The 24,725-nt window shown below is 40.6% G+C and overlaps 1 protein-coding gene across 1 annotated transcript in view; it reads right to left on the bottom strand.

The window, feature by feature from the left end:
* The window catches only part of LOC306773529 (plexin-B2-like), a 270,463-nt gene that overhangs the window by 49,428 nt on the left and 196,310 nt on the right, over window positions 1-24,725 (bottom strand). The window contains exons 6-18 of the mRNA XM_079263372.1: window positions 19,574-20,091; window positions 17,632-17,958; window positions 17,406-17,544; window positions 15,651-15,796; window positions 15,385-15,564; window positions 14,993-15,127; window positions 12,235-12,335; window positions 11,599-11,725; window positions 5,513-5,678; window positions 5,040-5,151; window positions 3,530-3,641; window positions 3,316-3,417; window positions 3,135-3,230 (exon numbers count right to left, since the gene is read on the bottom strand). Coding sequence (XP_079119498.1) covers window positions 3,135-3,230; window positions 3,316-3,417; window positions 3,530-3,641; window positions 5,040-5,151; window positions 5,513-5,678; window positions 11,599-11,725; window positions 12,235-12,335; window positions 14,993-15,127; window positions 15,385-15,564; window positions 15,651-15,796; window positions 17,406-17,544; window positions 17,632-17,958; window positions 19,574-20,086 — 2,256 coding nt within the window. The 5' untranslated portion in view covers window positions 20,087-20,091. The remainder of the gene's footprint in view (window positions 1-3,134; window positions 3,231-3,315; window positions 3,418-3,529; window positions 3,642-5,039; window positions 5,152-5,512; window positions 5,679-11,598; window positions 11,726-12,234; window positions 12,336-14,992; window positions 15,128-15,384; window positions 15,565-15,650; window positions 15,797-17,405; window positions 17,545-17,631; window positions 17,959-19,573; window positions 20,092-24,725) is intronic.

The following is a 24,725-nucleotide window of genomic DNA, read 5'->3' as shown; positions in this document are numbered from 1 at the left end:
GAATTCTATTATTTATTGTGTGTATTATGACTGTTTACTGCTTAAGTTTCATTGTAATGGAATTTAATGTGTATTGCTGTATTTTTCATGCTGTAAAAATTTTATGGTGTCATTGACAAGGGGGTTTTGGACTAGATAAGTGCCCAACTACTTCCGAAACCCTTTTTCAAACTTAAGAAACTTATTTTATTTGTTGTAACCAATATTTGTTCTTTTCAAAGTCCTTTTTCTTTAGTTATAAATATATTGAAAAACAAACCAAAAAAAAAACGTTCATTTTGGTTGGCTGTGTGAAGCAGGGGTGTCCAACTCCAGTCCTCCAGCAGGTTTTATTTATTTCCCTCCACCAACACCGCTGATTCACATCAAACAAATCCAGCAGCTTCTTCTATTCATGAATTTTGGCCAGGTGTGTTGGAGCATGGAGACAACAAAAACCTGCAGGATACCGGCTCCTCATCCTTGGGTGTGAGGGCAAACGAACAGAGATCAGCCGGGTAGGAAGCTGCGGTGAGTCTATTGCTGGATAATTGTCACAGTAAACACTGAAACCCCCCATGTTTCATTCTGGTTTAGACAACAAAACTGCGATTAAAGTTGTTTTAGAGACTTCTTGTGAAGATTAGAATAACTTTCCTCTAATAATTCTCTTTTCTTCAGCTTCTATGTTGTTCATGTGAACATACGGGCATGTCCACCTGACATCTGCATAGATCAGGAAAAGGGTGTATAAAAGCTTGTTTTATGGGCTATGGATCAGAAAGAGAGAACGAGATAAACTGGGACTCATTTCTGTGTCTTCAGTCAGCTGAACCAGTGAGCCAGAAATCCATTTTCCCAGCATAATTTGGGCTGTCCACTGAAAAGCAATGCCTGTTCTTCATTATCTTCATGACAATATAAAGCATGACTGATATTTTCTTTTACTAATTTACTAATTATTCAGTGGATCAAAAACTTTATAAGTTGTTTTAAACATGTTGAGTTAAAATTCTCCGACAGAGAAAGTGAACACGTCCCATTTCTATCAGAAGTAAAAACATCGAGTCAAATATTATAATGACAGTCCTGGCAAAAAAAAGAAAAAACAAAGGGAGAATTATATCAGAAGGAGGGGTGGGATCAATTAAAACAAAAAATCTAATTAATTCCAGGCTTTGTGAATAATTTGTCTCGATTAATCGGATATTAATAACCAAATTTGCCCCAAAAAAAGCCACATTTTTTTCATTTAAATGGAGGTAAGTGATGATGAAATCAAATAACAGAAAAAGCGATTAATGTTATAAACTATCTATTAAAGTTTGTAAAAATGCATTTAACTTTAAAACAGTAAAAAAGAAAAAGAAAACAACCGTGGCCAAAACTAAACAATAAACTGTCATTTTAAATACTTTAACTCAGAGCCGCAGCTCCAGTTATTCTCTGATTAAAAGTCTACAATATTTTAACTGTATAAATGTTTTTAACAACACTCTTCATTAATAGACATGAAGCGGGAGGGAGGAAGAGGAGGAGCTTTGCAGCTCCTGCTGACAGAGAAGAGAAAACAACACGTCCTCTTAATGTCACTCACCAGGACTCCTGAAACCACCAGGAAAAGACGCGAGACTACTTCACTGTCATTTTGTCATCAAATACCTGAATGTTCTGAAACACGCTAAACACAGCGCCAACGCAACTAAGTTAGTGGCGGAGGAACGGTGTGCATCAGCGTCATCGGTGTGCTCTGATAAACACATAAATGTGGTTTTTTTTTTAACGCATTGATGTTTCTGTAAATTCATTACAAATAACGTGTTAAAGTCCCGTCTCTGCTTGTCCAGTTTCTCTTTGTTTTGTGACAAAACAAAAAAGAGAAAAAAAAACTCCCAGTGACAAGGACCTGTCTGTTTATCACACTGTGTGACTGTTCACTGCGTTCACATGACGGAGAGCCGCTGCCAGACCTCCCACCGACTGCTCCAGAAGATAACACTTCATCTTCATCATCTTCATCTTCGTGCCGCTTATCCGGGGTCGGGTCGCGGGGGCAGCAGCCTAAGCAGGGAAGCCCAGACTTCCCTCTCCCCAACCACATTTGCCAACTCTGCGGGGGATCCCGAGGCGTTCCCAGGCCAGCCGAGAGATATAATCCCTCCAGCGTGTCCTGGGTCTTCCCCGGGGTCTCCTCCCAGACGGACGTGCCTGGAACACCTCACCAGGGAGGTCCAGGAGGCATCCTGACCAGATGCCCGAGCCACCTCAACTGGTTCCTCTCGATGCGAAGGAGCAGCGGCTCTACTCTGATCTCCTCCTGGATGACCGAGCTCCTCACCCTATCTCTAAGGGAGAGCCCGGCCACCCTGCGGAGGAAACTCATTTCAGCCGCCTGTATACGAGATCTGGTTCTTTCGGTCACGACCCACAGCTCATGACCATAGGTGAGGGTAGGAACGTAGATCGACTGGTAAATCGAGAACTTCGCCTTCTGGCTCAGCTCCTTCTTCACCACAACAGACCGGCGCAGAGCCCGCATTACTGCAGACGCCGCACCGATCCGTCTGTCGATCTCGCGCTCCATCTTTCCCTCACTCGTGAACAAGACCCCGAGATATTTAAACTCCTCCACTTGAGGCAGGACCTGACTCCCGACCCGGAGAGGGCAATCCACCCTATTCTGGCTGAGGACCATGGTCTCAGGTTTGGAGGTGCTGATTCTCATCCCAGCTGCTTCACACTCGGCCGCGAATCGCTCAAGCGAGAGCTGGAGATCACGACCAGATGAAGCCAACAGGACCACGTCATCCGCAAAAAGCAGAGACCCGATCCTGAGGCCACCAAGCCGGATCCCCTCAACACCTCGATTGGGGTGAAGATAACGCTTCACCCCAACTTCAGCTCCACCGCACTGCTTACCTGCCTGCTTTCAGTGTGTGCAGCTCCAGCCTGGGTGGGTGGACCCTGACATCCTCTGCTGGGGGGGGGGGGTGAGTTTGGGAATCCTAACAGACTAAATAGTTTCCATTTGTGTCACATATAAAATGTGTTTAACCTCCTGATGAGTTTGGTTGTTTTATCTTCCGGTTTCGTGTGGAGAATGAATTGGAAAACATGGAAATGCACATTTGAAGAGTAAATTTTCAGTGACTGACATCATAACCGCTGAATCTGAAGCTCAGGTCCGGTTCTTGTGAGACCTCCTCTTCTGTGAGCTTCATCAGCTCGGTCCCGATGGAAAAACTCCGGCCCTGGACACACAGAGAGGAAGATCGTCATCATCATCATCAGACGGCTGTGCGGTTCTGATGTCAATCATGGAAGTCGGAGTCTCACCTCGTAGATGTCGAGGTTTTTTCCCTGGAAGCGGATGGGAATCTTGTAGCCGACGGGAATCAGCAGCGGCTCCGGAGACTCGAACTGAGGACATCTGTCCAGCTTAAAAAAGAAGGAAATATCACCGCATTGTGCCGTGAGAATGGCGCAAAACACAAATCTTTTTAACATCATGGATCTGTTCCCACATCCACCAAATGACAAACACACTCACCTGCTGTGGTTTGACGATATGTTCGCCGTCGACGGCATCATCGCTGTCACTGCAGACGTGATCCCTGGCGTTCCACTGACACCCCCACTGACTGGTCACACACGCTATGCACCTGAAAACACGCGGTTTTACACATCAGGAACTAACAGAGTCAAGTCTGAAATCAGGTCAATAGATCAGATGAAAAACAACACACACAAATTAAACTTTCATTTATTTAAAAAAGAAAACCGAAGAGAAAATTTTAACCCTTAAACTTAAATTAAGTCTCACATTTAACTAAATATAAGACTTAATACCAAATACTTTGTTATCCAGAGGAGTTTATGGTCCATTTAAATGTGTCCAGGTCCAAAACTTCTGCTTTTATAGATGAGTTCACACTCCTAACACTCATTAGAAGCACCTGCCGGCTTCGCTCTTCCAATAGAAGCAATAAGACTGAACTTAGTTTTTACCTTTCTAGCTTCATTTAATCAGATTTAAAAAAGAAAAACGACTCTGTGCAACATGATGTCCATCTGAACTTACAGTTGTGCTCATATTTATTCATCCCCTTTCATTAAAGAAGGAAAAAAAACAGCTGCCTGCAAAATAAGCTGAAATTGACTAAAGTAATAATAAATAAAAAAATTTATGAAAATCATTACATTATTTTCTAATTCTGGTTCAATAGAAATATTTTTAAAAAAAGCAAAGAAATAAGATAATTTATTACATATTCCATCAGTCATAAAGTAATATTTAGTTGAACAATCCTTTAATGTTTCCGCTCCAGTCAGGTGTTTTCTGTTCCTCTCAGTCAGACTTCTGCACCTGTTGACAGGTATTTTGTCCCACTGTTCAACAGAAACGTCTCTCATTTGTCCAGGACACATTTGTTTGTTTGTTTGTTTTTTTTCTTTCTTCAAATCAGTTAAATAAAAAAACAGTCTTATATTACTAAATTAAAATTTTGCACATTTTTAGTTCTTGTTCCTTTTTTAAGTTTCCAGTTATTTGAGTGACTGGTGTAAATTCAGCCTTTTCTAAATAATAAAATAACTACAATCATAATTTATAGTTTTTTGAACATGTAGGTTCCAGTCTGTTCATATTTGATACGTTATTAAATTACAAGTTTAATTAATGACAAATGACAAAAAGCCCTTTTTTTTTTTTCTTCTGGTAGGCAAACATTTAAGAAGGGTCTTTGTCATTAATTAAACTTGTAATTTAATAACATCAAATATGGACAGACTGGAACCTACATGTTTTAAAAGACTATCTAATTATGATTGTAGTTATTTTTTTAGTTAATTTATTTTGAAAATATTGAAAATCTTACATACTCCACCTTTAATGAAAGGGGATGAATACATATGAGCACAACTGTACATTTACTGAATTTTAAAGACCAAACACCAAATCTTTCCCTTTTATCATCATGATACATTAAACACAAGTTAAAGAGTGTGTTTCTTTTTCCTGTCACTATCTGTAAATAGATGATGCATGTGTGTTATCTTACGGTGTGTTTTGGTTCTTCCTGACTGTAGCAGCGCAGTTGTAGAAGTGATACTCTCCTGACGTCACCTGGATGGTTCTGTTCACCTGAATTGTGACTGGAACGGACACGTAATCTGAACAAACACACAGAAAAGTCACTTAAGACTTTGCCAAATATGATCAAAAACAGCTGCAAAAATCTGAAGAAAAAAAAAATCATGAATGGAGGATTGTGAAGTGGGGCAAACCAACTCATCCCCACTATGAAACCAAAATGTTCTGATTTATTCTGGACATGTCGGTTCTCTTGGAAAACACAAAAATAAAACTTAGAAACTGTGTGGTTACCGCTGCAGAAAGATGAACAAATCAAGCAGTTCAAATAAATGAATATAAACATGCAGACTGGCTGGATTTTATCATGCAATGAGTGAGTGTAAGAGTGTTGCCTTCAAGACTAAACTCAGGGAATACAGGGTTCATCTTTCCACCTACCCTGCTGGTCAGGAGTGGGTGGGATCTCCGTGGGGTCGGGCAGCGAGCAGGTCACCTGCACCGGGTCTCTACCTGTCTCAACGGCGTTGGTGACAAACTCGCCGAAAACACACAGCAGCTTATCGCGAGCCGTCAGGCTGGGGAGCATGGGTATGCGGATCTCAACCTGGGGAAGGAAACACAAAGAGGGAGATGAAAGGATGTTTGAAGCAGGAGAACAGAGTCAGAGAGAAATGACACAAAGCAACGAGCAGGAAAATAGAATGTAGCAGAATGTGACGTGTGTTCTGACAGACAGATGGACACTCCTTTCCACAAGTAAAACATGTTCCAAATTTCCAAAAACTAATTCCCACTTTAGCCCGAATACTCCTTGTATAATCTCTTGCTCCAGACCTGTAACGAAGGTGCTGGGGCCCATCTGGATGACCACTGGTTTCCAGTTCCTTTCCAGTCTATCAGCATGGAAGTGGAGGGAAGGAGTGGATAAACACCAAGCTTGTTCAGCGAGGAATTACTTTATAAATATTTTCTCTTTAATGTGGAATATGTTTTCTGAACATTAAATGTTTAGAAAAAAGATCCTGGTACCTACAGTCTGCATGTTTTAGATGTTTCCACGCTTTAACACGCCTGCTTGACATGAATGGCTCATCAACAGGTTTCCACAGAACACGATGAGTTCATTTAATCTGAATTAGGTGTGTTGGAGTTGGGAAATGTCTAAAACATTCAGAGGGTCCTGAGAGGCAGGATTAGAAACCACTGTTCTGTACATTTTCCCTGAGGACCCTTCTTACAACTACCAACAGGTGTGTTAAAATCATGCTTGGATTTATGATTTCATCAGCTGTTTCTCAACACAAATGGTGGGTTTTGGCTATTTTTCCCCTCTTCAAAGGAAGATGAATCCTCTGCACTTCTGCCTTTCTCATACATGCCTCATTAATAACAATACAAATGATACAAAGTTCATGTTTACCTGCTTACAAAACACTGGTTCCATCTGAATGAAACCACCAATGCAGAAGAAAAACTAAGCCAATACATCTCAACTGTGTGGCCTTAATCCATATCACACTGGTTCCCAACAGTCAAAGCCGTAAGGACCCCAGATGCTCTTAGGGGGACTCCCCTGGGGGTCTAGGGACCCCAGGTTGGGAACCACTGTTCTGAGAGTTTGTTTGTCCATTCAGAGACACTGTCACACAGTTATGTTAGTAAAGTGATTAAAAACCAGGAGGTGATTTTAATTATATTTCTCTGTCCTTGGCACCTTCTTTTCTCTTCATTAGGTTAGATTTTGTTGTACAGGTGATGAGATCTGGAAACAGATCACAGAAATATAAAACTTGAATTTATTTGCCTAGGAACTTGAACCCACTTCTCTTTAAAAATAATTTTAAAAAAGGCTATTTTCGACCTTGGAAAACATTTGTCTAACAGTGTGTGTGAATGTTTGGCGCATCAATAATTACGATTCAACTGTGCTGTTTCGCTCCTCATTATTCTTTGCTGACCTCAGCTATTTCAATTTAGCTGCTGAAGTTTTCATTTCAAACTTTTTGATCTTTGGTGAGTCTCGAACAAGAAGCTCTTGAACAAAATCACCTGAGACTCTCTTCTCTTTAGGTATGTAAATTCACAAGACAGAAACTTTTTTTTCCCCTTTTAAAGACAAAATCCAGTTGTCTTATGAGATTAGAAAGTGAGGCTGCTGGTTCCAAACTGCCTCATTAAGATGCTGCAGATGCTGGTTTCTGCTCAGAGAAACCTGAAGTGGTCTTCTCCACTGCAGAACACAACGCCGTCTCAGAGGATTCACAGGTAATGACATCCAAATTAAAGACCAAAGTTAAGGCAGAAGCCCTGATTGCAACTGGAACTTTAACATAACAGCGTATGAACCCTTTGAAACACATAATTAAGATATTGGCAGAGCTGCAGAAGGGATTATCAGTCAAATATTATAATAAATAAGAACAGATTCTTATCAAGGATGAATATTGTTCTCTTTAACTAAGCTTAAAGTATATCTTTGGCCCCAGATAACCTCCTTCTTTTGACTTGTTTATGTATAGATGTCCCACTTTCTATTTTCAAGGCAGCAATATTTTTTTTACCAAACCAAACTTATTTAATGAGGCAAATCAAACGAATAGAAACTAATTCTGTAGGGCTGTGCATTGCTGCGCAGCCTTCATATATCATCATTAGGCCTGTGCATTGACAGAACTTGGTCTCAGAAGTGTTTTGAGACTTTTGAAACTTTTCAGAAGGAAAAATGAACAATTTCTGAATCGTTTCATTTCAGCATTCAGAGCAGAAAAAACTTGAAGCTTTAATAATTTTCTTATGAAGAGATATAGCTCAACCTTCCCGAACTTCTTGGCCACTAGGGCGCAGCGTAAGCAAGTTGTTTATTTACAAGCATCATCATGGCTCAGTTTGGCTGTTTATGTACTCTAAGTGACAGACGCTGAAACGCTCTCGGCTCCATCGTTGCTCTGCACTTCAGGGAATGTCTGGCTGTTTAGCTGCTAAATATTCCAATTTCTGTTACAGTCAGAAACTAAACCGAAGCAGTGAGGAACTGCTGTCAGCAGAACAACCCACTGAAAGACAACTAAAGAATCAACAGAGCTCTGAAAAGACCAGAAAGTACTTTTTAGGGGCCTTTTGCAATACATGCTGCAAAAGCCAGCTTTTATTTTGAAATGATCAAACTCCCAACATAATAATAAAGTTATTAAAACTAACTGTGCAAAAAAGTTTGCCATTATAACTGCACTTTAAAAGCATTCAAAACACCTTGTCTATTTGCAAAGTGGTTCTTTAAAGCCTGACCTGATTACATTATCACATATCCATAATGTTGTTTTGTTGCCTGATGAGATGAAAATGAAAACGCCATCAACAAATGTTGTAATCTACATATAGAATGTATTTTTTTTTTACTTTTCTTTTTTTTATATATTTATTAAACCTTTGACTGCTGTAACCCAGGAGCATGAAGCTACATAAAAAAGAATAATCCATCTTTTTTTGTGAATCGCTGACAGGATAAAATGTGAGTGTAAGAGCAGTACAGTCTTGAGTAGATGGGCATGATGTGAGGGGATGTCTGCTGCTGTTACATGTTGAAGGGTGGCATGTCTTTCTGGCACATCAGCTTTTTGATCAATTCTTCATTAATTCAGATGGCTGGGCTGTCAGGCTCATAGTGATGCAGCGCGGTAGCCGCTCCAGAAACTCAGCAAACTCTAATAAATGGCTGCCACAGCATTTTAATAATGACATTTATTGTATTAGCAAATTCAAGAATTTTTTATATTTCCCCAGAATTAATAAGTTTTACTGTTCTTTTTACAGAGTTCAAATGTAATTCATTTAAACTTAAAATGGACCATAATTCATCAAAACGTCGACATGTTAACCCACCCTCTAATCTCCAAAATGTAAAACTTGAAAGTATAAGATTGTCCAATGTAATGTTAACTTTTTTTGACCAGTGTCATTGTTTTCAATTTTTAAAACATGTGACAAAGTCAAAGATTGTTTAATCAGCCTTTCTGGCTAATTACTAAACCACTCATGTTTGTAGGTGAATCTTAAGTTAGCATTGAAGGCTAAGACGCTAACCACCTTAGCATTATTTTGTAAAGAAAGAACTAGCATAAAGCTGCATGAAATAAAGTTCCCTTTTTATATCAAAACTTCTGAAAGCTGACCAATGCCATGGTTTCAAAATTTTAAAACATAGGACAAAGTCAAAGATAGTTTAATCAGCCTTTCTGGCTAATTACTAAACCACTCATGTTTGTAGGTGAATCTTAAGTTAGCATTGCAGGCTAAGACGCTAACCACCTTAGCATTATTTTGTAAAGAAAGAACTAGCATAAAGCTGCATGAAATAAAGTTCCTTTTTATATCAAAACTTCTGAAAGCTGACCAATGCCATGGTTTCAAAATTTTAAAACATAGGACAAAGTCAAAGATTGTTAATTAGCCTTTCTGGCTAATTACTAAACTACTCATGTTTGTAGGTGAATCTTAATGTTAGCATTGCAGGCTAAGAGGCTAACCCCCTTAGCATTATTTTGAAAAGAAAGAACTAGCATAAAGCTGCATGAAATAAAGTTCCTTTTTATATCAAAACCTTTACAAGTTGACCAATGCCATGGTTTCAAAATTTTAAAATATAGGACAAATTCTAACATTGTCCAATTAGCCTTACTGGCTAATTACTGAAACACCCATATTTGTAGCTGAGCGTTAGCATTGCAAGCTAAAACATCATCTTCTGTAGCGGAGTATTAATTCATAAACAAAAATGTATTCTAATGTTACATGAATGTTAGCTAATTTACTTAAAACTATGGTGACTGGTAGGGTTGCCACCTTTCACTAATTAAAATAAGGGACGTCCACCACAGCCCCAGTCCACGTTTAGAGGTGCGCCAGTTATGATTTGTTCGAGTGTCTTACTTAAGGAACGATCAAGTAATCAATTATTCAAACTTAAAGATCGAAATGCTTTGATGAAAACATTCTTGTGCAACATTGTTGGATATAAAGTGATGCTAGTTAGGCTTCATAAAGCTGTGATTACATGTCTCTTCACTAACAGATGAGGAAAAATATAAACTGCCATATGCACAATATCTAGCAATTATGAAATTAATTAACCTAGTTAATACTGTGTGATGAATCACATGGCAACAGCACTAGAGGCAGTTAAAGGAATATTTCTGTGTGTAGAGTGTGCAACATTGAACTTTAACCTTTTCATGCATCGTGGCCCTGTAGCGGACATCTATTTACAAGGTTTCTACTTGCATATTCAAAAATGAAGATGGTATTTTTGTAAATAAACCACTTCTTTGGATGTTAACGAATCATCCAATATGTTTTCACTCACTGGAGAGTAAATAAAAATTTGATATAACTGAACATAATTTAATTGTCTGCCAATTAAAGGACGATTCCGTATTTTACGGGACGGGTGGCGACCCTACTGACAGGTCATACTAAAGTTAGCACACTGTTCAGTTTATGGCTAGCTTTTACTTCATAAGTTAGCTCAACATAGTGGCTCGAGTCGTATTGTACTGCAATTATTCCAGCCATCATGTCACATTTTAATGGTAGTTTATGTTGCTATTGGCAACATTTGGCCACATCACTTTAAGATTACATGGCAATAAACAATAAATAACAAAATTAGCCAAACAAAATTATTTTCGGCTTAACTATATTTAAATCTGTTCGCATAGTTTCAGCGCAAATGAAATCCATTTTCCCATCAACCACTGAAGAACCTACAGGGCTGTGTAAGAGCTGGTTTTGGGAAACTTTGGGACCATTTTATAACAGATTTGAAAGCTTGTTTTCATGGTTGACAGCAGCTTTACTGTTGCTTCCTACAAACTTAATTGGACACAAATGTTCTTGCATTTTTAAGTCTTGGTGACCATGTTGCTTGGAAACGGAAAATATTTTGGAATATTGCTGCTACTCGAACCATAAGCACCATGATCTAACATCTGACTTGTGTCTAAACACCATATTTCACATGCAGTCCTTGAGAATCCACATTTTTTTTAAACTGTAAATTGGACTACTTTGATACTCTGATAGCATTGATGCAGTCTGTCAGTATGATAGCCTGACATAGTTATTTGAACATCTTGACCTCCGTTTAATCACGGGTGTGAAAATCACACTAAATGTGAGTAAAAAGTGTGAGCTTTATTCTATATTAACCTTGATGGTATTACTCATATCTGTATGAGTCACCAGTATCGAGCTTTGAAAGCAGTTTCTCTTTGCATTTCCAAAGAAGCATATTTTCCTCCTCTGAGCTGAATCAGCCTGCAAACACAGACATGTTTTCAAAGTACCTTTCAGGTTAAAGACTGAGGCGGTATACATCTGGGTTTCACCCTGAAACTATGAAGAATGTTTCTGTGCATCATGGTTTCTTCATGTCTCTGTAACTTCAGTCACCGTTTCAGGTTTGACAAGAGCCGGAATTCCACTTCCAGAGTAAAAGTGAAAATAAAGCATTCACATCCTTCACTCACCTGCTGTGTCTTCTTACAGCTGAGGTTCGGAGGGGTGAAAGTCTCAATCTGAACACACTGCTGGTCAGGTGACCACAGCCAGGTGTATTTTTCATCTGACCTGCGGCAGTCCCGCTTTCTGGTGCACCTGTTGGTCGAGGAAATGGTCAAACTCTGTATGACTCAACCTCCAAATAAGCCATTAAGAGACCAAAAAGGGAAAAATGAAGGATTTTGTTTTATTTGAAAACTGGTAATGAGTGTTAGTTTTACAGTTTAAATGGTCCTGGATGAGACTATGGAGATGACAAGGAGATCCAATCTAACCTAAATGCTTCATTAGTGCAAATTGCAGCAGAATTCTACATTCCTTCACTGTTTTAGGAGTTTATCTACTGAAAGGACCACATTTGACCATAAACTTTAAATTAGGCTGATTACTTAAGGTGGGGGTGCTAACCGCACACTTTGGCCCAATCATCAGTTCCCACAGCTTACAGTGCACTTTTTCTCTCCGTCTATCACTTGTTCTCACGACTGAATTCTTAAAATTAAACAAGGCGTGGAGGTAAAAAAAAAAAAAATTAAAATAAAAAAACAACTCTGTCTTAGCTTGCTTTCTGTTTTAGCTTGCAAGTTTCAGTGTTAGTGACTCACTTTCCCTCCAGGACACACCAGCCACAGTACGGATCCTTCATAGAGACGCAGGAGTGGCAGTCTGTCTTCAGGTCGCAGGCCTGGACTGGAACCTTGGTGATCTGGATGTATGACAGGCTTTTTATTGAAACGGGTCTGGTTTTCTGCTCTTTAGATACAGACAACAATTTAGCAAATAAAAACATCTCATCTTTTTGTAACTGAGCTCAGAATAAATTAATGTTTTAAGTCAGATTTGTCTCCTGAGCACAGCCGTCATCATTATGTTCATATAAACAACAGAATTAAGACTCAAAAAGCGGCTTCAAATGCACTTTAGAAATGGAAATTTCTAGTTCATAATTATTGCATGCTAAATTAGCAATTTGCTGTTCAAACTTCAGCAGGATAAATATGAATAAAAATGACACTGAAATATTTCTCAGGAAAGCCATAAAATATAATAAAGCTGTTAAAAAGCAACAATATTAATCAGGAAATGTAGAGGTGAATAAATCAAAGATTTAAAAGTAAAAATATGAAACATTTAACAATTTTTGTTCATTTTTAATGCAAGTCTAACATACCCGTATCAGAATTTATCATTTGTATTCATCCATATCTTTTATGTTTTCATTTAAATTTAATTGATCTTAAACAATTTATCCAGTTTTATACCTTTATTCTAACATATTATTATATCCTTTTTTCATTTTTAAACACTCAATGATAAAGAACAGATGAGTATATCTGGTGTGGAATTAGTAACCCTGTGATCAATGCAAAAACAAAAACTCAACAACAGTTTGATTCTAACTTGTAAGTAGAAATTAAATGAATTATTTCACCTAAAAGGGTTTTTGTGAATAAAAAACTCTTACATTAACTGGAGCCCTGCTGATGTTTGAGTTGCAGCATTATCTGCTGCTGTGCACGGCTTCAAGCATCAACTGGTCTGAAGCAGCGTTGACTGAACCAGCAGTTCTGATTGTAGCATAAAATGATAAAAGTCGCCCAAATCTAAATAATCCAGCTTTTCCAGTGGTGAACAACATGGGAAGGTATTTGGAAGAAAGAGACTGAGTAAAATACACATTTATTTGTCATGTGTTGCTTTGTGACAGGATGTCACATAGCAACCGGTTAACCTGCTGCTGCCTGCTTTCACTTTTCTAAAAGACACAAGCAGCGAGGAAATGGCCAAAACATCTGGTGGACGACACAATAAGAAGGTATAAACATAAAGACGTTAAATTGTAACTTTTTTTCTTTTTTTTTTTTAAATTGTCTCGTCCAGCATTTAAGCAAGCAGACTGATGTTCTAGTCAGGGGTGTCCAAAGTCGGTCCTCGAGGGCCGCTGTCCTGCAGGTTTCCCATGTATTCCTGTTCCAACACATCTAGCTTCCACTAAATGGATCAAACAGCCAATGACGTGCACAACTGATTAAGCTCTACTACTAATTAATTTGAATCAGGTGTGTCTGAGCAGGGATACATAGAAAACCTGCAGGATTCTGGCCCTCGAGGACCGGAGCTGGACACCTCTGTTAGATGCTGTGTTCTGCTGAGCAAATTTACTTTGCCAAGGGAAACTTCTATAGATATAATGATCCCCTTGTATTTCTGGATTCTTATTTTATTTTGCTATTTGTTTCGGATTATTGTTCGTATTACAGAGTTTATGCATAAACCCTGTTAAATTATAAATTCATTAAATTAAAACTGGACAGTATTTTAAAAAATTACATGTTTAAAAACATTAATAAAATGAGCCATTTAATATTTTTACATTATTAGCTATGAATATTTTTACTTTTATTCATTTTTAAATCTCCACATCTTTTAAATGAGTTCTTGTATTTTCTTATTGTATGCAAAATGTATAATATTATGGTTAATGATCACATTTGACTTGGATCAGACTGATGACTGAGAAGCAGAGTTCTGTCAGCATGTTGGAGGACGTGCTGCTGCAGATCGCTGATGATTAAAATGATAAAAAAAAAAAAAAGAGTAAAATCTCAACCTGCTGTTCTGGTTTCATTTATCAGTCTGCTGTCGCTTTGCACATCCCGCCTCATTAACGAATCATGTTTAACAACTTGTATGTTAACCATTCACAGGTACATCAAATTGTCCAACTCTAATCCTGTGATCCGGCTTCGCTTTACCACGTTGTATTGTCCCGTAATGAGCCAACTTCATATTGATGGCGTTTCCGTGTAGAACTTCTCTCAGCCAGCTGGGGAAATAATTTTCCTCTGACAAGAAGTCTAATACATTTAAATGAGCAGATGGAACAATCTCGAGCATGGTCGCTCGACTTGATCAAAGCAAAGCGCCCTCTTGAAGTGCTTTGTAATTAATTCATTTCTAGATCAATAACAGCTATTTCACCTGAGTGCGGCTGCTGTGAGGGATGCAACGCCAACGATGAAAGGACAAAGGAAAGAAAGACAGATGATGACAGAAGGCAGAGGAGAAAACAAGTGGGCTGATGTAGAAGGAGAAAGGGAATAAATCAATGAGCGACTTGTGTGCGGTAATGGAGACAGATGTATTGGTGTTAGTCGACCGAATGAATAAATTATCATAAGACAGAGTGAATAAATGAAGGACTAATTAAGTCTGCAGCCTGATGGATGGAATGGAAAAGCAGAAGTAAGCACAAAGCGGCGTCTCTATGTGAGGGTACACGTGTGTGGGATGGATGAAGGAGTGAGAAATTGATTTAGTTAAAGAGAATAACTGAGGCGCAGGCATCTGCGTGAGTTTGACCTTTTTCTTGGTGGTGATGTACAAGTGTTGAAGGCTGGAGTCGAACAGCAGGTTGCCGTTGACCTTGTGTCCTGTGACTTCGCCCGGCGCTCGCGAGTACACCTCGGGATGAGCCGACAAATGTACCTTCAGCACCTACAGGAACACAAAAACTCCATTAGCACCAGTAAATTCCTCCTCACTGGATAAGTTCTGCTTCTCCACAGAAGGTCTGCGTCGCAAAGCGAACCCAACGCCAGAGAGGTCGGCTTCAAAACAGCGTTTTTCTCTAAACAAGACACTTCTAAAAGTTGAAGACACATTTAAGATGAAGCATGAGGAGAAAAGATTTACAGTTTCTGCTTTAAGGAGGGAAAAAATGGTGAAACAAAAAGAAATCACCGGAGGTTTACCTCTCCTGTGGCAGTGCCCAGGAACGCCACGGTGTGCTCCATCTCCACGGCGACAGCCACGGCAGTCATGTCACCCTTACGGACCAACGAAGGCTCAGTTCTTAAGGCAAACTCCGGCTTGCTGGCCAGCGGTGAGGGCAGGAACTCGGCTCCACACTTGTATTTAAGTGCCATGTTATTCTGAGGGAAAGAATATGATTACGTATTGATTCAGCGCCGATATTTTTCAGCTTCTCGTACAGATTTGACTTTAGTTTGTTTTCCACCTGCTTGTTGCTGCTGCACAGCTCCTCAGACTTGGAGGAATAAGGCGAGTAGACGGCCAGCGTGTTGTTGATGATGCCGTTGTGATTGTAACAGGCTCCGGTTATCTCAACCAGCCGGTTGTTGATGGACTGCAGAGGGTACATACCTGCAACCAGGAGCACAACCGTCTGCAGACAGCTCACCACAGCTCTCCCTGTGCTGCCTCGCTCTGAACAAAATCATTCCCATTATTTAGAGTATCAAAGCTTTCTTTAGGAATTGATTAAAATGCTTTAAGGCTGATCTCTCTTCATTAAATTTACATACCTGGAAGTTCTTCTCTCCATGAAAGTTCTACTTTTATGTCCTGAAATGACTTCCATTCAGATCTGCTCCTTCTTTCCCCCATATTACACACCTACTGTCCAAACATGTAGGCTTCTTCATTTTCACAGGAAAAATGTAGTTTTGGCTCTTTTTTTGGTTTATTTTTCCATTAACGTGTCATGTAAACCAAAATAAATATAGATTGTATTGTGATGTAACTTGAAAGTAAAAATCTTTTATGTTTCAACTATTTAACAGCTTATTTGAAGGTATTTGCCAACTATCTCAAAGTCATCTATGGTATAAGTGACATTATTAATAAATAATAACAATAATAATATTATTATTATTATTAGCCACACATCCATTATTAAGACCACAGAAAGCAACAATAACTCTTCTGTCTTCATCCCTTCATGTTTGTCATCAGTATGACAAACATGAAGCAGCGTCCTTCCACCTGAACAGCATCACCCGTCTTCGTCCACGTCTGTCCTCCTGCAGCTGAAACCACCCGCCATGCTTTCGGCGGGTGGTTTAAGTCTAGTTTAAGTCTGGTTTAAGTCTAGACCTAAACATCAACACATTCAAAGCTGCATGACTCCTCCTCGCCCGACCACCTGACCAAACGTTTCTGACTTCCTGTTTCATTCAGGATCCTCCTCCTTGCTTTCTCACCCTGGATAACCTGGCTCGCTCCCATCTGGTGGACTTGCATCGTCATCATCATCACACAGCATCAGCCTCTGTTCCTCTGATAACAGCCGCCTTTCCATTCGCCACGTGACGGGACGTCGTCTCAGCTGCGACACTCATCTCATCCCTAAAGTCATCCATGATGCTCTGATCCAACATCGTCATCGTCACAACTCGTCTTTAAAGAGCTGCTTTGATTTAACTACTTATCTTTTTTAAGGTTTTAATGAGCATTTTTTTCATGTATCGAGTTCTGTGTTCTTGTTTTCCTTCTATGTAGCATCCATGCATCTTTATTAGCAAAACACATGGTCTAAATTATTATTATTATTGAGTATTAATTGTGCAATAATCTTCTCATCCTCACTTTAATTCTCACATCTGACTTGGATTAAACTGGGCAGCTGAAGAACTGGGTATCTTTGATATCTTTGATACTCTGATATCTTTCCCAGACCAGGACACATTCAGCAGACCGTAGCTACGTGCCTGCTGGTCATATTACACAAGTTCATTTCAAGGTTAGGGAATTTAAAAATAGATTATTTTCATCTGAACAAGAAGATATGTTCATTCTTATGTTCTTCTGCAGATAAAGATCCTTTAAAAATGAAGAAAAATGTTCAGAGCAAACATCCAAAGTAGCATTTTGGAACGTTTTCCTGACAGAAACAATTTTTTCTCTCCTCATGTCTGCATAGTTTTATCTAAAATCATTTAAAATGTGATAGAACATATAAAATGAGACGTACACATGGCTGAGAAAGACGAGTCTTCGCTGGAAGTGAAGGTGATGAACAGGACTTTGTCAGAGGCTGAAACTCTTCCGTACTGGCCTGAACTGGTCATCGTCTGAGCCAGAACCACACCTGGTGTTCCCACATAGGCAGCCTGGGAGAAGACAGGAATACAGGAGTTTTACTGAAGCTCAACATCTGCGTCCAACTCATCCACAGCAGCAGAGAGCCTTGTTGTCACCTGGACTTTGTTGTACTTGTTGGTGGCGCTACAGTTGAGCTGGAGCTCCGTGTACGAGTAATAGCTCTGATCGTCCTCGCACATCCTGGAGATGAAGGTGAAGGTCTTGGTGTCCTGCATCCCGAGCGTCCGAGAGAACAGGAAGTACACAAAGCCGCTGTCTTTGAATGCGAAGCGGAAGTCGTGCAGGTACCGCAGGACGAAGGGGTTGGCCTGGACCGCCGAGGCCTCGATGATGCTGTCGAAAACCACCCAGTCCCCGTAGTCCTGCAGGATGCGGGTGGAGATCAGCTTGGTGCTGTCGTGACTGCCGTATCCTTTACCGACCTGAGAGAGGAGCAGAAAGCAGATGGATGCATCTCCACAGAGCAGATGACCGCGATTGCTTCGTTTCCTCACAGCAGCTGATTAAGTTCTCCTGATTTCTGCACTGTTATTGTGTTTTCTCTCAAACAGACCGACAGATGGAGACCAGCCTGATCAGCTTTTCTCAGCCGGGGGGGGTCGTTATTTACCATTAACACACAGACTCCTCTTTATGGGCACAAACTCATTTTCCAAAGTCCACAGAGTCTCTCACCATCAACAGCTCCTCAGTCCCCCCCCGACAAGTGAAAGAGTCTGCGCGTCTTCCTCGACCATTCCCATATCAACAGCATCACTGGTTTGTTTACTTCCACCTTTGCTCCGTCCTCTATGTCTCCATCCTCGTCACCTCATGCATTAATTCTTGCAAATCCCTCCTTTTTCTCCCCCCAGAAACCCCCTCACAAGCCCCAACTGGTCCATAGCTCTGCTGCCCGTATCGTCATCCCATCACCCCCCCCATCCTGCAGCAGATCCACTTGCTCCCAGTCAGCTAATGAATAAATAAACTCCTCCTGTTCACCTTTAAGGCCACTGCAAAGCTCACCCGCTGCATCAGATCCTCCTCCTCACCTCACTGCCCCCTGCCCGCCTCAGCACCGTGACTAACAAAGCTTTCAGCTGCTCTGCTGCCAAACTCTGGGACACTTTACCACCTGACACCTGCAGTATTGCATCTCCTGCTCCGTTTCTTCAATGCATGTTGATTTTATCCATGCTGTTCGATCTGTTGGCTTGTAAAGTCTCATGAAAGTCTCATTTATTACAACAAAGTTGGTCGAACTCAAAGGTACTAAACATACATACAGTGGCCAAAATTTCAAACGTGGACAAAGTCGCAGGTCAAAATGGATATTCATGAAAACAAGCTTCCAGATTTAACAATCAGCCTCATAGATTGGTGGAAAGATCGCCTGCCATCCACTATGGCGCCAGCAGTAGCATGAGGTTGCTATGGCTACTGTGGAAGAGGAGAGGGTCCTGTCCAAGTTGACACAGCAAAATATCAGCATTCTGGGGTTTTATTGTGAGTGCTGCAAAATACCAGCCGGCCAGCTCCAGTGGTCGTTTGGTATTGCCTTGCGGGCCAAATACACAGTTTGCAGACTACTTTGACACCTCTGGACTAGCTGAAACCAGTTTGACACCTATGGACTGGCTGAAACCAGTTTGACACCTCTGGACTGGCTGAAACCAGTTTGACACCTCTGGACTAGCTGAAACCACTTTGACACCTCTGGACTAGCTGAAACCAGTTTGACACCTCTGGACTGGCTGAAACCAGTTTGACACCTCTGGACTAGCTGAAACCAGTTTGACACCTCTGGACTAGCTGAAACCAGTTTGACACCTCTGGACTAGCTGAAACCAGTTTGACACCTCTGGACTAGCTGAAACCAGTTTGACACCTCTGGACTAGCTGAAACCAGTTTGACACCTCTGGACTAGCTGAAACCAGTTTGACACCTCTGGACTAGCTGAAACCACTTTGGAAACCAGTAATCTGGATTCATATTTCTTTCTCAGTAAACAAACTTGGAGCTGTGTGTGTGTGTTCGTAAGTTTTTATCCTCACCAGGAAGACACTGAGGTTTGTATGATCCTTGCTGAAGTATGACATCACTCCGACCACAGACACGCCCTCCTCCGCACTCGCCACATACGACTTCTCCCCTTTGGTGTCGCTGAAATAGATAAGGTGCTCCACATTGCTGAGGTTCCTCAGCGAGCAGATCCCTCTGAAGACGCTGCCGCAGACCACCAGCAAGTCTCTGTCCCCGTGAACAAGCAGCAGCTTGTTGTGGTTGTCCGTATCCACCGCCTCCTCGCAGGACTCTGTGACGGGCGGCGTGCACTGCCTGTTGTCCCGTCTGGGCCCCGTCTCGGTGTGGGCTTCCACCTCCAGGTCAGCGTTCAGCTGGTAGAGGGCGTTGACGGCGCCGACGTAGAGTCGACCCGTGCGGGGGTCGGCCACCACGTTATTGATGAGTGTGTTGGAGGAGAACTCTGCGAGCGTGGCCTGAGAGGGGTTGAGGTAAGCGGTTGCCATGGCGATCAGGGCAAGCTGCCACGCCCACCGCCGCGCCATCGTGTCTGTTAACAGAAAATCAGTCAGTTTTCTCATTTAAGTTAAGAAGCTTTCTGCTTTCAGCAACATCTAGCTGTGAATCTTTAAACTGCAACAAACAAATATAAATTACAGAAAAAAGTTTCCGTCTGATGGATAAATATGTTTTATTCACAATTTATTTAATTATTTTATCTTTAATGACTGTCATGTATCATAATTACCCCCCAGTAAATAATAAACATTTCATTTAATTAAAATTTTCATCTGTAACACACTTTCTTTCTTTGGTGTAATTATTATTTAACAGGTTGCAGTGGACGCTTCAACAGACACCAGAACATGATGCTACATATAATCAATTCTGAGATAATGATCTGGTTCATTAACTGGCTAAAATAACTTGTTCATTTATTTCACATGCTTTTGTTTATTGCAGCAGCTAATTAAACAAATTAGAACAGATTTATTCAGCCCGTTTCCTGAGAGAAAAACATACAATTTCTGAGAAAGGAGGTATTTAAATGTGAGCTGGACCTTCCCGCTGGGCTCCAAAGATGTTTAGCGAAGGCCGAGTTGCTGTGAGGAAACATTTCATCAACTCTTAAACTAACTTGAATGTTTGTGATTTAACAACTTAAATGGTTTATTATGGGATCATTTTATGGGTTTTGTAAAAGTCTGAATAAATGGATCATTTTTTTTCTTAGCTTACTGCTAATTTTTGCTAATATGAAAGTTTAAAAAAAAAAAAAAAAATCCTGATACAAAACCTGATTTAAATGTTTTAGTTGAAGCAAACTGCTGCAGTCAGAGTGAACAGTGATCATATTTCTGATCAGAGAAGAAAATCCATCTTATCACAGGTAAATTATCAGTAAAGGGGGTTCTCCATTTTATGTCATAATCTTATTTTCCATAAACACTTTCAGCGTTATGAGAGGCAGAATAATTCAGTTTGGGTGAAGCAGATGTTCACATAACATCAGAGCTTTTTGAAAAATCAGAGCTTTTTGAAAAATCTTCAACTTTCAGCTTCTGCTTTTATTGTCATTTATATTTCTATTCTATTATTTTTAAAGTCTTTTCATTTTGTTCTTTGTTTTGATTTTGAAATTCTTTTCACTTGTGTCCTTGTTTCTGTTTTGTTTATTACACCAGGGTGGAAAACATTTCAGATGAAGGAGCTCCTTGACAGGAAAACAAAAGTTTAGTTTATTGGGAACTTTTGAGCTTTTTCTTTTTAAATTTGCAACATCTATTTATTGCCTTATATTTGTTTTTTTTTCCCCATCAACATACAACAGATCTAGATATTGCTGTAGTTTGTTGGATACTTCATTAACAAAAATTAAAGATATGCAAAGAAAATGATTGTTTCTATCTTCAGTCACTTACTCATTAACTCATAACGGCCCTGCATGGAGACATTTGGTGTCACTTTACAGTAAAACTTTGCTCAAAATCCATTCGAACACAATCTGATTCTCATCTTCTGCCTTGATGGACACCAGAAACTAAGATAATAACGTAGCACATTGTAATAAATGGTAAATATTTCTAAAATAAAAAAAATAAAAAAAAGAAAAAACCCCAAAAACAAACAAAAAAAAGTCACTTTTTGTTTTAACATCTTGTTAAAGCTCTGTGATGGACTGGTGACCTGTCCAGAGTGTACCTGCCTCCTCCCCAATAACTGCTGGGATAGATACCAGCTTCCCACAACTGTGAAGTGGACAAAGCAGTTAAGAAAATGGATGGATGGATGGGATGCATGGGATAAATAGGAGGGGATCAGATGGGATGGGATGAGATGGGATGAATAAAATGAGATGAATGGGATGGATGGAATGAGATGGGATGTTATGGATGGGATGGGATGAGATGGGATGTTATGGATGGGATGAGATGGGATGTTATGGATGGGATGGGATGGGATGGGATGAGATGGGATGGGATGGGATGAGACGATGGAGGGGATGAATGGGATGGAAGGGTTGGGATGGGATGGATGAAATGGGATGGGATGAGATGGGATGTTATGGATGGGATGGGATGGGGTGAGATGGGATGTTATGGATGGGATGGGATGAGATGTTGTGGATGGGATGGGATAAGATGGGATGTTATGGATGGGATGGGACTGGATGGGGTGAGATGGGATGTTATGGATGGGATGGGATGAGATGGGATGTTATGGATGGGATGAATGGGATGGAAGGGTTGGGATGGGATGAACGGGATGGATGGATGAGATGGGATGGAGGGGATGTTATGGATGGGATAAGATGGGATGAGATGGGATGTTATGGATGGGATGGGATGGGATGAGATGTTATGGATGGGATGGGATAAGATGGGATGTTATGGATGGGATGGGATGGGATGAGATGTTATGGATGGGATGGGATGAGATGGGATGTTATGGATGGGATGAGATTGGATGTTATGGATGGGATGGGATGAGATGTTATGGATGGGATGGGATGAGATGTTATGGATGGGATGGGATGAGATGGGATGTTATGGATGGGATGAGATTGGATGTTATGGATGGGATGGGATGGGATGAGATGGGATGGGGGGATGTTTTGGATGGGATGAAATGGGATGGATGGGATGAGATGGGATGTTATGGATGGGATGGGATGAGATGGGATGTTATGGATGGGATGAAATGGGATTGGATGAGATGGGATGGGATGAGATGGGATGTTATGGATGGGATGAAATGGGATTGGATGAGATGGGATGTTATGGATGGGATGAAATGGGATGGGATGAGATGGGATGGGATGAGATGGGATGTTATGGATGGGATGAAATGGGATTGGATGAGATGGGATGTTATGGATGGGATGAAATGGGATGGGATGAGATGGGATGGGATGAGATGGGATGTTATGGATGGGATGAAATGGGATTGGATGAGATGGGATGTTATGGATGGGATGAAATGGGATGGGATGAGATGGGATGGGATGAGATGGGATGTTATGGATGGGATGAAATGGGATTGGATGAGATGGGATGGATGAGATGGGATGTTATGGATGGGATGAGATTGGATGTTATGGATGGGATGGGATGGGATGAGATGGGATGGGGGGGATGTTTTGGATGGGATGAAATGGGATGGATGGGATGAGATGGGATGTTATGGATGGGATGAAATGGGATGGGATGAGATGGGATGTTATGGATGGGATGGATGGATGGACATCTTATTAAAGACTTCATATTATGAAACTGGACGTTTCTAAGCATGTTTAATTGTGTTCGGTCTGTAATGCAAAACAAAATGAACACTTTCATCATATTTAGGTTTGATATTTAAAATTATATTGTAAAAGCAGATACATTAACGCATTAACGCTCTGACAGCAGCAGAAAGTCGAGGAAGAAAGACTGAAAGCTTGGAGAAAAGACCAATGAGAGGCAATAATGAGGAGCTTCTCATTAAAGCCAGAACATCCTTTACTGGAGGAAGGAGGAGGAGGAGGAGGCGGCAACAAACTCAAAGTCAGAGTTGCAGAGCCAGATTAGATTTGAGGAAAAAAAAACCAACAAAAGAAGTGTGTGTTTGTGTGTGAAAAGGAAAGACAGAGTGTAGCAATTAGTTGTCTGACATTCTGAGTTTCTGCTTCCATTAGTCCGGATGGGAGTGTTTAATTATAGCCGTGGCCTGTGGCTGTAAAACAAGCCTGTAGTGTTCAGTAACATCATGCTCCCTGTAAAAACATCTTTCTGCACAAACAATGCTCTCGGTTCAAACAGAAGCTCCAAACCCCTGCACTCACTTTCACACATTTATGTCCTTTAAAGGTTAAAAAGTGCATCATATAACTTCTCCTGGTTGCCACGGCGATGTCTCACACTGCTTGAATCCACATCATACTCATTCATTATCACTTCTGTTTTACTGGAAAATCACAGTTTTTTTTCTGCAGCAGGTATTAGATAATTCTGACGGCACATCTTCTGTTTCTGCTCGCTGCAAACTGAATTCACCTCAGTTTGTCTCATTGCCAAGCGATTTATTAGCCGGACAGGACTCGTCTTTCCAGACACCTGCCTCTTCACTTATCTACAGATATCACAAGTCTGTAGCTTTAAAAGCTAACCGTTCGCTAAAGTTGTAAGTCTGAAAAATCTTTAAATCTTTTTATAATCCATTTTTACTGTACAGCACAATATTCAGAAATCCCAAATGAAGCACAATTACTGCTAATCACATCTCATGTTTCTCAGCACAAGTTTTGTGCTGCAGCCTCATCTCCACAGCCGCTCTGATGACTCTGTCACATCATAAGGACAACGTACAGTGTGGAATAAAAACTGGTAAACTTGGTGTGATCTCCGTGTCCCTGCTTGTCTCCATGGCAAAGTGTCGGAGACGCTTTTGACATCATCATCTGGAAATAACGGATTAAAAGTTTTCCTGCAGCGGTGGAGAGGCTCCATGAACAAACTGTGATAAATGATTAATCTAGCTCTCTGCTGCAGATGTAAACTTAGTGTGACGTGACTTTGGCTCTGGCCCAAAACCTGCACAACACCCTATGGTGCTCTATGAAGTGTGCACCTAGTAAAAGTGCATGTAAAGGAGCAGACTACAAGCGTAGGAAAACAGCAGATTTGGAACAGTGATGTTTACATC

This window comes from Telmatherina bonti (genome assembly GCF_933228915.1).
Source record: "Telmatherina bonti genome assembly, chromosome: 23".
NCBI lineage: Eukaryota > Metazoa > Chordata > Actinopteri > Atheriniformes > Telmatherinidae > Telmatherina > Telmatherina bonti.
This window is presented reverse-complemented; position numbering and strand designations above follow the sequence as displayed.